Here is a 12998-nt window from a genome sequence, read left to right as displayed (position 1 = left end):
GGGGAGAGAGAGAGAGAGAGAGAGAGAGAGAGAGAGAGAGAGAGAGAGAGAGAGAGAGAGAGAGAGAGAGAGAGAGATTATCTTTCTGGGGGTGGTGGGGTGTGAAATGTAGGATACTGAGGGTAAGAGCCCAAAGACACCGACTTCCCCGTCTCGGTCGTGGGAACGTGAATTTAAGCATAACGCTTTTTGCACGATATCTCCAGCCGACATGCCTTCTTTTATAGACCAAGAGACATTCATTTTGGCGCACTCAGCTGTCGCGAGCTTCTCCAGCAAGATGGTGGGTGCGGCGTATGGAAAGTAACTACTTGGGGACTTGGTTGAATCTCTTGGAAACATTATGCTTCACAAGACCATGGACTAATTTGTGCTGATGAGTATTTCTCTGGCGCAAAACTGAAGGATTTTAAAGTACAGACAACTTGATTTTAAGCCGGAGTAGCAACAGTGGAGGAGAGAAGTTGTACAGTTTGTGGACTTTAAAAGTTGAAATATTGAACAGCTTTCACTTCAAAAGTAGAGTTCTTAAAAGACTTCTGAAACAAACTTTTACCTAGTGAAAAAAGGAGACGGTAAAACTGATCGAAATGAAGCCTGACGGAACATTTGTGCTGACGTTTATGCTTGTCACTGTTGTTGTTTTGCCCTGTGCTTTAACACAGATCGACATTCTGAGAGACATTTTGGATGATGCCAGTGACAATGATGGACGAAGCAGCAACGGTACCTTGAAACTTAACGATATTCTAGAAGCTGGTAAGAATGTCGGTGGTGAGTTGATTGATGCTTTGCCAGACGATGTAAAGAAAGTCGTGGGTGATTTGGGCGATCAAGCACTAGACGAACGGATGGCTAATGTAAACAAAGAAATGAATGACATTGTGGACGATCTTGAAAACTATTTTAACAAAGCAGGAAATGACCTTGGGTTAAAAAATCTACCATTTAACGTCCCTGACCTTCTGAGCAGAGTTTCTGGAATTTCTGGTGGCAGGTTGCAGCAGAATGTTCAGTTCTTTTTGGGTATTTTGGACAATTTATTCAGGTCTGGAAACCTTGACGAAACGACCAAAGGAGCAGACGACCTCCTAGACATTCTGTCAGATCTGGATATGTTTACCGAATCGGCCTTAACAACAGCAAATTTGCCAGATTCCGTCAGTTTGCTTGATTTAGTTAGTCAGTTTCTCTACCAGAACAGATTTACTTTATCAGAAATCCTAAATATAAATGAGGCCATTGACGACGACGTTGCCATGGGCATTTTGAAGAAGGCTCTGAACGACACAGGAATAACACTCACAGAGACGGAGCTGTCTGCCCTCCTCCAGACCGCCAGGGAAGCTGTCAAAGTTGTGCGAGATTACACGGGCAAAAACGCTTCCACACCATTCAGTTCAGAGGATGTTGGGGAACTGTTCGAAGTTTTCCGCCAGAATGCCGTGAGCACTGATCTGGAGGGAGTAGTCCGTTGTAGCTTAATCCGACTCACGCTGGAGGAATCGTTGCAAGATGAGGTGAGAAACGAATCCGACACATCACACACGAATGTCATTCTTGACTCTGCCATGACATTCATGGGATGTCCTAATAATGATAAAGTTCTCACCCGAATTCTTAACGACCTTAGTAACACAAGCCTTGTCACGAAAGGGACAGGTTTTATTCGGAGCTATCTACGGAAAAGGCTTGCTGAAAGCATTTTGAAAACACAAGTTCAGATTCTGATTAACACCACGCGAGCTGTAAGGGAAAAAGTTGAAGGTTTCGTAGAGTCTGTACGAGTCCTCATAAAGAATACATTCAACGGGTCAGAATTGACCCCAGTGCGGGCAATGATGGAGAAGTGGGTGGACACACTTGAAACAACGCTTCAGCGATTTGTCTTCAGAGATGAAAAGCTCGGTAACACGTTTACTCAGGTTCCTACTTTATGGGTACCCCCCACGCCTGCTACAAACGGGAGCAGCACCGTGTTTACAATAACTACAGATGAAATGCTATTCCCATCAACCGTCATCTCTGAGAATTCTTTCAATAGGATCCCGTCTTTTGGGAACGCTTTTGACATTTTCGACCAAAATGTCCTTAGTGACATTGTAGGAGGAGCTTTACAGAGAATCCAGAACGTCAACCAATCAATGACTAAAACAGTGTCTATGATTGGGAAGTATATCGAGAACAGAACCACCACATATAGGAAGAACGCCATGAACGTCGTGCAAAAGTTTCTAACGTACCCTCTGCCAAACCTTGTTCTTACACAATCCGTCAATCTCCTTCAAAACTGGCAAGCCCTAGAATCACTGCTCAGACAAATCCCGAAAATTTCTGAGTCTGAGATCAGAAACGTCCGAGCATTAGTTGACATTTTGACATCGTCTCCGTTTTTCAGACAACTTTCCGATCAGATAAACCGCGTTGACACTTCAAATAACACGGACAATAAAGGATCACATGGAGATGCTCAGCGGGACATCCTTAATATGTTCTCCGACGGAAAACCTCGCGAGATACCCAGTGTCGATAACGTCTTTGAATTGTTAAAAAATTTACCAAGTCAAATGTCAAGTTCCTCTGGTAATGGAGAAAACTCCAAGGGGAAAGTGAATGAGGATGATTCTGTACATTCAGAAACTGATGAAGCAGTCAATAACACAGCACCCGAAGTACAAGCTTTAGTTGCAGGCCCAACAAACTCGGTCATCCAGAAATTTGTAGTGCCGAACCCTGGTTCCGCCTTGATCATTCTGGGTCAGGTGTTGTTCCAGAACGTCCTACAGAAATTAATGGAGGTCATCGAGATTGACCCGATGACAGTGGTCAGTGGACTCATCAACGTGGCTGCCCAGAACGACTCCATCATCTCCAGAGTGGTGCCCGCTCAGACGTTGAAGACCATCGCTGACACGGTCACGTACGTTTGAGAATAGCTATGTGTAGCGGTAGAAGAAAAACTTTCACTTGGGTCAAAATTTGCATAATAAAATATGCACTTAATATTTTTTATTAAAAACACTTTCTAAAGTAAATTTATTGCACTTTATTTCATGCTAAATCTTCAACAGTTAAACAGTTCTGACCATTAGTGAGGCAGCGTAGTGGAATCAGGCTCTCGTCAATTTTTGGGCATGTAGAGTTATTGGTTTCATCTTAAAGCTTGTTCACTTTTCTTTATTTGGATGGAAGAAATATCCATTTACCTTTTATACAAGTCGAGATATTTGCGAAAGAAGGAGGTGGGGGTCACCTGTTTTCAGAGGTAAAATTAGTGAGAAAATGGCCGCCAAAGATTACTTATTTCCTTGCCTTAAGAGTCCGTGGAAACTGAAAATTTGCCTTTTTTGTGCCTTTAATCAACGTTTTTCAGAAAAACCCACACAGAAATTAGTTCTTTAATCAGCATGAAAGGTGTTGAGCCCAAAAACAACAATTTGATTAAATTTCACAAACCCGCAGAAAAATGCAAGTTTCTTCACTTTGATTATTTTGACGAGAGCCTGATTCCACCACGCTGCCTCACATTTAATTACACAGGAAAAGGAAAACCCACAACAGAGAAATTGAGGCTGTTTAAAATCAAAGATGACTATTTGTTAGAGTTAGGGTAGAGCCAAGGAAACAAAAAAATTGATAAGCATTTTCATACACTGATTTTGCAGATGTTTGATTCAATAAGAAACAGTACAAATGATGCATACGTTTGATTTTTGACAAAACTAGATTTCTCTCACTTATTTTAATCGCATATTAATATTATCTCAGAAACGCACTTAGCGAGAAGTGAAGTTTTTGTGTGTTTTATTTTGGTTTGTTTGTGTTACTTTATTTTTGTGAGGCAACCTGAAAGAAATGGGAATAAATCATCTTCTGGACATTTGGATATTTTGCTACTGTACCATCATATTGTAAGGACTATCCTGGGTATATTTTCACTTTAATATTAGAGTGATATCAGTTCTAGAGCCAAAATTATGGAAAAAATGGCTTTAATATTCAAAACAAAATCAACAACTCAAAATCCGAGAAAAACGACTGTTTAAGTTCCAGTTTGCATGTTTAATTCTATAAACGTCTTAGTTACGCACGATCTTGGGTCGTGATTTTGCCTCAAGCACTGACAATTTTAAAATTGTACTCATAAAATAATAAAGGAACATTGACAAATGGAATAAATAATCATTTTGTAAAGTTCAAAAAATAAAAACAGGAAGAACAAGAGAATTTGAATGTGAACGGGAAGGAATGTCAAAACTTCCAAAGGCGAAAAATAAAGATAAAGGTTGTGTCATAAAAAAAAATCAAAATGAAACATTTATAGACTTATTTCAGTAGAGAGTTTAGGTAAACAGGCATTGGATATTGGGAAACCCCCTTGTCTAAATAATCCCTACTCGGCATGAGCCAATCTCATGTTTTAAGATCTAGCTCAAAACTAAGGTTTTTTTTCGCTTTCTCAATCCTTCCAGCGCAAATCCCTCGATAGTAATCGTAGATCGACAAAATGGACGTGTTCCGGGCTGAAAACCATGGATACAGGGTGCATGGGAATGGAACCAAATTGGAAATGTTTTCAAATCAATCCACAGAAAGGAGAAAAAGGCTAAAACAGCACATGGGCATGGGTGGCTGGTGCCTCTATAAATACATTATTGAAGGTCAGGTCAGGTGGTGGCGTTGGTAGTCTAATAGTTAGGCTAACGGACTCGTAATTGTGAGATTGTGGGTTCGACGCCCATATCCTGAGGAATAAACACTTTCCAGAAATTCTTCATATGGCTCGATCTTTTGGGAAGTTCCCGCCTTTAACATTACAATGTAACCACGGACGTTAAACATAATACCGCTCAACAAAATATAAATCTTTAAGACGGCAGGTTGCTTAGACCTTGCCGGTCAGTGCCACCTCAGGCTGAGAGGGATACAACGTCCCAGGGTGGGTGGCTGGAGGGGGCCACAGTATAGATCTTGCTTCTTTTTTTTCTCTCTGTTTTTGTCTGTCGACTTGTCTTGCTTTTTCCTTGCACTGAATGACAGTTATTGTGTTGATGAGCTTTTCTGTCCTCAAACAAACAGAGAACGCCCAAGAAGACAGACGTATCTACTCGAGAAAATCCTCCCTCCACGGGAATCGAACATCCGTTTTCTGCTTGCGACGGCGAAATGATCTAACCGTTATGCACCTCACGTGGAGCGTTTGAACAACTTAAACAATTTGATACAGATGAAATAATAATAATATAAAAAAATAACGCCCAGGAAGATTTCAAGGCATATCATCTTGCCCTTAAATAGATTGCAGCCTGTTGAAGTCTAGATTAATTTTTTGTTGTTTCAAGAACAATAGGAAAAAAGTGTAATACTACTTTCTAAAAAGTAAATGTTGAAAGCTCAACTCCCCCCCCCCTCCTCTCTCTCTCTCTCTCTCTCTCTCTCTCTCTCTCTCTCTCTCTCTCTCTCTCTCTCTCTCTCTCTCTCCGTGTCTCTCTTTCTCTCTATATTTCACCCTCCTTTTTTCTCTCTTCTCTTTCTCTCTCTCTTTTGGTGTCTCTCGACCCCCTCAGATATGTTTTATTATATATATATATATATATATATATATATATATATATACACTCTCTTTGATTATAATGTAGCTAAACCTGCTCCAACGACCACGACATGTACAAAAATGTAAAAGATAATCACTTGTACAAACGGCCACTTCCCATTTCCTCCTATGCGCTTTTTTTCAACTTTACAATGACATAGTGTATAACATCTAATACATGGGGATCTAGTTTAAGGCGGTCTGTCCTCTGTTCGACAACACAAACACACACACACACACACACACACACACACACACACACACACATACACACACACACACTCACATACACCTACACACACTCACACACACAACACACTCACATAAACATACACACATACATGCAGAGAGAGAGAGAGAGAGAGAGAGAGCGAGAGAGAGAGAGCGAGAGCGAGAGACAGAGAGCGAGAGCGAGAGAGAGAGCGAGAGAGAGAGAGCGAGAGAGGGAGAGAGAGAGAGAGAGAGAGAGAGAGAGAGAGAGAGAGAAGAGAGAGAGAGAGAGAGAGAGCGAGAGAGAGAGAGAGAGGGAGAGAGAGAGAGAGAGAGCAAGAGAGGGAGAGAGAGAGAGAGAGAGAGAGAGAGATAGAGAGAGAGAGAGAGAGAGAGAGAAGAGAGAGAGATGATGCAAAAAACTGCATGCTTTTTCCCACCACAGGCCAGTTCTTCAGGTCACGGACGCAGTAATTGCCTTGACCCAAATCTTCAGCACCAGTTACAAGACATCACAGCGCTGTGCTAACGAACGTGCGGCTGTCGCCTTTGGACTGACCAACTTTGAGCCATGGGCCTTGACCTGTAGGTTTTTCTTTCTTTCATCTGTTCTTTTCTTTTCTTTTTCTTTTTTTTCTTTCAAATGCAAAAAAAAAAAAAAAAGAAATGTAGGTTCTGTGTAATTCTTTCTTTCTTTCTTTCTTTCCCTAAATGAAATAAAAGTCTGACTGAAATAGTTCATGTTATTATTATTATTATTACACTGCTTTTGAACTTTCAACTTAAACATTGTTTCATGTGTTGGAGATTGTTAGTTTTGATTTCTTAGTTTCACGCACACGAAATACTTCAGACTTAAAGAAGGCGCTTTGTTCCGCTGTTACCGGTCAATGCCAGCCCGGCTGGGTGGGGTGAAGCATGGTAGCACAGAGAGGGACATACATGATGAGATAATTACCTACACGAATATCGAACTCAAGGTCTTTGTGTGCATCAACGAAAACCTATAACATAACATCAAAGAAGACTTGTTTTTTAAAATAATTTTAGTAGAGATTTTACGGCGTTCACAACTGCATAAGGTCATATGAGCGCACAAGAGTTTTTACCAAAACATCAGTTCTGATAATACACTCTAGTACGCACATAAAGAACATACACACATAGCGAAAACATGCACACAGCGAGCAGATGTGGCATTGTCGGCACGTTTGTCAGAGCGTTTCTTCTTCAACAGATATTACGCACTTTGATGTAGCATGCAAGTGCTCTGAAAAAAAAAGTGTTACAGTGCAATGAAGTAGAGAATGGACCATGGCAGAGAAAAAGAAGCAGAATTGCTTTTTGGTCAATGGAAAACGGCTGATATACATATATTATTATGCAAATAAAACATCAATGACAGAAACATAAATCTACAAATCTAAGAGACAGAGAACTGGACATGCATTTTACCAAGTCGTGTGGGGTAAAATTCATGTAAACTTTTAACCCATTATTGTCTAACGTTGCCAATCTCAGTTGATAGGCTATTGGCTGAAGTTCGTATAATATACTCATAGTGAAATTTGTAAATCGTAAAAAAAATTGGGTGCCCGCCGATTTCGCTATGTGCTTGCTAGACTGCTTGGTGTTTATCATATAGATGTTGTTAACAGTGGCGTCGGTGACCTAGTGGTTAGGCTCTGGGACTCGCAACCGTAAGGTCGTGGGTTCGAATCCCGTCAGAGGCCCGACGTTGTGTCCTTGGGAAAGGCACATTACACGAATTTTCCTCACTTCACCCAGGTGGGAATGGGTACCCGGCTATAGACAGCGAAAGATTTTGTCAGTTTGTTAGTGTTTGAGCACTTAATCAGCTGCTTGCACTGTATGCTTCCCGGGAAGCTGAGAATGTTTCGGAGTGTTCTATGGTCTGCTGGGGTAATAACATAGTTAAAAGCGCACAGAGCCTGCTGTTGAGCGGGGATATGTGCTGTACAAATGCTATTTATTATTATTTTTTTGAGTACTCTTTTTCAACATTCCAGTCATTGACGCAATGGGGAAGCCAATGACAGGAGTCCTACAAGGGAACACTTACCTGGTGGGCAACTTTGACCAGTGTGTGGCTATCGCAGGTCGCACAAGTTCCGGTTACGTCATTGGGGGAAGTTTCGTCAGGTACAGGTTTTTCATCGACCTTCCCGTGCCCAGTATGGCTGGAGAGGTGGTGAGTTGTTAGCGTATGTTGTGGTTGTCGTACGTTTGTTTGCGTTCGCTGTTTCTTTTTCTCTCTTTTAGCCTCTCTTACCTTGCTATCTGTCTCTTCACCCCCCCCACCCCCATCCTCTCCTCTCTCTCTCTCTCTCTCTCTCTCTCTCTCTCTCTCTCTCTCTCTCTCTCTCTCTCTCTCTCTCTCTCTCTCTCTCTCTCGTGTGTCTGTCTCGCTGTCTCTCTATTTTTCTCTTTTTATTTCACAGGAAATATATTTCTGAGCGTACTCAAACATTCACTCTCACACAAAAAGTCTCTCTCCCCCCTCCCCCCCCCCCTCCCCCCTCCCCCCACCTTAACATGAGTTAAAAGTGTTTTTTGTGCATGACTTTACGGTGACCCTTATGCGTCCACACGGCATAAGAGACCCAATAAATGCGTAGTAAGGTCTGAATAGAGACCTACAGTTTGCTTTTAGCAATTCTTCTTTCCACCCCTCCCCCGTCCACAGCCGTACCAGAGGAGTGGACCTCCCTTCATCAACTGGCAGCTGTGTCTCCCCTCAGGGTGTTCCGACCAGGACGTGGCCTCCATTGGGCGCGAATTAGGAAGTGAGGTTTATGTATTTAACTTTGAAAATGGAATAGGTTTAACGTCCCTATCAGCACTATTAGCTAAACTACGAGTAAGAGGCGGCACCTCCAAGTTTAACGTCCATCTCTGTAAGGACCGAGTCTAACGGGAAATTCGTGTAACGTGCCTTTTCCAGAATTACACAACGTTGGACCGAGTTGACGTTCGAACCCCCGAACCCGCAGTCGCACGATTATGGGTCCGGTTGCCAGGGTATTAAACTTTGACTGGAGAAGCTAAAACGTAGAAAAGCTGCATAGATGTACCGTACTAAGCCCCAGACAGCAATTTATTTTTCATAAGAGAGAAAAACTGTTTCGTTCTTTTTAACACTTGTTACTACATTAGATAATTTTGTCTGGCTTTTTAAACATTTTGAATTTGAATTTCGACAAAATATTTCTTTGCGTATATTATGCCACCGATATCACATACAAATTAAGAAACTGCAATAAAAATATCTATCTGTATAAATTTATCTATATTATAATAACATCGGTAGCCTAGTGATTAGGCTCTCAGATTCGCAACCGTAAGGTCGTGGGTGCGATCCCGTCCGGGGCCCGACGTTGTGTCCATGGTCAATTTACACGAATTTTCCTCTCTTCCCCCACGTGGAAACGGGTACCCAGCTATAGACAGTGAAAGATCTTGTCTGTTTGCTTGTGTTTGAGAGTTTTATCAGCCAGCTGCTTGCACAGTATGCTTCCCAGGAAGCTGAGAATATTTTCTGAGTGTTCTATGGTCTGTTGGGGTAATACTAATATCATAGTGTAAAGAGTATAGAGCTTGCTGTAGAGCGGGGTTATGCGCTATACAAATTATGCTATTTGTTATTTGATATTATAATTTATGATTTTTATTATTAAATTAAAAAGACACTGACAATATTTCCCCCTCTCAAGAAGATAGTAAGCAGGGCCGCGCTACCCGTAAGGCTGTTTAGGCTGTAGCCTAGGGCCCCCCACCTCAGGGGGCCCCGCGCTTGCAAACACGACGTTTAAAATATGTTTTTCAACAAAACAAATTGTCCTCTTGTTGAATTGTTGTTGTTTTTTGTTGTTTGTATTGCTGTTGTTTTTACAGTTGTTGTCGTTCTTGATGATGTCGATGAGAAGGATATTGATACTACCGCTGCTGCTGTTGTTGTGGCTGCTGCTGATGTGTTTTCCGAAGTTGTCTTTTGACTACCCCTAGGTGCTAGGCCGAAAACTATAACATTCTGCGCTTGTCGTCGTCTTAATCCTCATTATTGATGGATACCGGTAGGCCTACATGTAATCACGTTTTACAGTATAGCTTTCCATCAGTACGGGGTTACAATGCGGTAGTAGTAGCATCAACGTCATCGAGGGGCCTGCCCCGCGGCTCATGGACAGTCTAGGGCCCCGCACTTAGTTAACGAAGCCCTGGTAGTAAGTATAGCTGGATCCCCATATCTAAGAATTATTTAAAAGTGTCTGTCGCGTAGGATGTCACGGCGACCACAATGTGGCCCCATTGGGAGTGGAGATCCCAGGCATACGCAGTACGTCAAGTCAGTTCCGTATGGGGGGGGGGGGGGGGGGACTAAAGTTTACCTTTATCTTTAATTGAAAAGTTTTCTTAAGGGTCTATAGAATGGCGCAGCAAATAAGGTGTACATTACGTCTAGGGTAACATTTTTTCGTGCGATGTATGGAAATCAAATCAAAATGTTTCCAAAGTGGAGGCGGTGGTGGTGGAGGTGGTGGAGGTGGTGGCGGCGCTGGAGTGTGTGTGTGTGTGTGTGTGTGTGTGTGTGTGTGTGTGTGTGTGTGTGTGTGTGTGTGTGTGTGTGTGTATGCGTGTGTGTTTGTGTATGGGTGTATGGGTGTATATGAGTATGTGTGTGCATGTGTGTGTGTGATTGGTGGGCGTTTGTATTATAAAAGTAGTTGTCCCCACCCACTGTTCACTAATGAATCTGGTAACAGAGGAGCTGTCAGATTTTCCAACGAATTGAAATGACGCTTACCAGGTCATTAAGTAAATTGAAATTGCGAGATCAAAAGTAAAAGACTACACAACTCTGTATTTCTCACATTCAGATCGCCTTAGTATGAAAATGACGGAGTCGGAGATTATTACCAAGAGACAGCCATGGAAAGATTCACTTTTCATCGCTTCTGTGTGAGTATTCCAGCTGCACTTTCCATATCTATCTATCTATCTATCTATCTATCTATCTATCTATCTATCTATCTATCTATCTATCTATCTATCTATCTATCTATCTATCTGTCTGTCTGTCTGTCTGTCTGTCTGTCTGTCTGTCTGTCTGTCTGTCTGTCTGTCTGTCTGTCTGTCTGTCTGTCTGTCTGTCTGTCTAATGTCTAATGTCTTTCTGCTTACCTATCTGTCTACGTACCTAACAATACTAAATATATTATATTCATATATATCCAATATCTATCTGTGGATATCTGACAGTCTGTCTTTCTGTGTGTCAGTTTCTCTGTATGTCTGTCCGTCTGGACCAACGAAACTGCCACCTCCGTCATTCCTTCAACTGTCTTACTCAGAGAACGACTCTGTGCACGCTATCACTAAATTTTATGTGTCTCAAACTGCTCGCTACCTTAGAATTACAAAGTTTTATCTGACACTTTTGGTTGCGTTGAGTTACAAAGAACACGAGGTCAGAAATCAAATGTTCTATCTGCTCGACCAAAATCGAAAGATTATTCGGAGTCGTTTTTTAGATAATCAAAAAATTGTTTTAAAAAAAGTTTGAGATGATGTGAAGCTCAATATCTTTGACGTCAAAGATCTCAAAAATAATTACTGAGCAGATAAAACTTTATAATTCTAGAGAAGCGTACTGTCCAAGGCTCGGCATAGTTCACATTCTACTTCCTACACAACTTGTGTCAACGATAAATCTGGGAGATTGCCAATAAAAGCGTAATTCTGTCTCGAAATAAGGGATTCATTTTCTCGAGAAAAAAAAAAGAAAACATTTGGACGATTTCGCAAGCACTTGGTTTTTTGTAAATCCTTTTTTGTTCTTTTAGAGAGGAAATGGTTGACTGGTGAAAAAAAGATATGATTATTTTTTCTTGTATTCTGAGGAGAGTGTCGAGGTAACTACGAATGTACTCGTCGTGATATGACACCAGTGTTCTCCACAAGCAAACCACTCACCACTAGAATTATAGTATAGAGAATATTGAAGGAGTAAAATGTCACGAAAGATTTAAAAAGTACATATTATTATCATGGTATCTCTCTCAACATTCCTGCAGAGTTGTGTTCCTTGTTCTTGGCCTTCTTTGTCTGGTTGGAACTATAACTGACGTCATGATCCAAAAGTCTGAGTCCAGGATGAAGGCTGAAGACACTATGACAGGTAAATGAACAAATCCTGTTACTTTAAGTAATGGTTAAAAGGAAAATATCCCTTAGAAACATAATGCAAATTAAATTTGGGTTTTAATTGCGAATGCAACACCTACATAAAACTCATCAGTATCACATAATACCCAATACTGTTACGCCAATACAAACATCTTACAAAAGCGCCACGGCGCGTCGCCACTACCAAGAGTTATCACGTATAGCTTAAGACACACCCCAGCCAACACCCACCGAATGTTCTCATTGGGACTTGTTTTTAGTTTTAATAGAAGTTTTACTGCACTTGCAACACAATACTACGTTTTCTTGCCTAAAAGTTGCGTATATCTTATTAAAATTCTTTGTCAGTTTTTCTATCAATCGAAATTTGGATCTGAGATCATGAGCGTAATGTTTCAACATCTGCATCCATCTGACTCAAGAAAGCGCTCATAAATTTCTACACAACAAACCACAACAAAGTGCCAAAGATGAAACAGAAATTGGCTCCATTCATTTTTGTGTTCGAATGTTCTTAAAAATGTTACATTATCTTGTCAGCCGTCTGTTCGGGTTTTCTACATACGTTTCTTTGCATCTTCCCCTGCTTCGTTTCCGTTCTAATCAGGGAGAGCAAGATATTAAAAGCCCTTATGTTGAGTCAAATGTCTTAGAAATCTTATCTGTCTCTTTCCTAATTGACATGATCAGTGAGCAGCAAACCTGGACATCTTTCATTACAACGAAACAAACCTTACACACCATGAAAGCACCACACACTTAGATTCTCAACAGGATTCCACTCTCATCTCACTGTACGCCCAGGTGAAGCTGAGTATCAATGCCCGGGAAGTGAGCTGTTGTCCCAGAAGCTACAGGAGACCCACACTAATCCTGAATACCCCGCTCAAGACTCACCTTCCCAAATGTGTGAATCCACATCTGTGCAGGCCTCAACACAATTGTACAAACCCAGTAAGTTAAGTATATCATTATCACTCCTCCCCCC

General features: G+C 41.4%; 1 protein-coding gene across 1 annotated transcript in view; it reads left to right on the top strand.

Annotated features, from left to right (window-relative positions):
* Nucleotides 1-188: 188 nt before the first annotated feature.
* Nucleotides 189-12998, top strand: part of LOC101848848 — a gene marked incomplete in the record, with an annotated part of 27022 nt that continues 14212 nt past the window's right edge. The window contains 7 exon segments of the mRNA XM_005109851.3: nucleotides 189-2920; nucleotides 6249-6388; nucleotides 7834-8015; nucleotides 8511-8610; nucleotides 10702-10783; nucleotides 11899-12002; nucleotides 12815-12964. Coding sequence (XP_005109908.2) covers nucleotides 591-2920; nucleotides 6249-6388; nucleotides 7834-8015; nucleotides 8511-8610; nucleotides 10702-10783; nucleotides 11899-12002; nucleotides 12815-12964 — 3088 coding nt within the window.

The sequence above is a fragment of the Aplysia californica genome, unplaced genomic scaffold (assembly GCF_000002075.1).
Source record: "Aplysia californica isolate F4 #8 unplaced genomic scaffold, AplCal3.0 scaffold00821, whole genome shotgun sequence".
Classification (NCBI taxonomy): Eukaryota; Metazoa; Mollusca; class Gastropoda; order Aplysiida; family Aplysiidae; genus Aplysia; species Aplysia californica.
The sequence above is the reverse complement of the archived record's forward strand: the minus strand, read 5'-3'. Positions and strand labels throughout refer to the sequence as shown.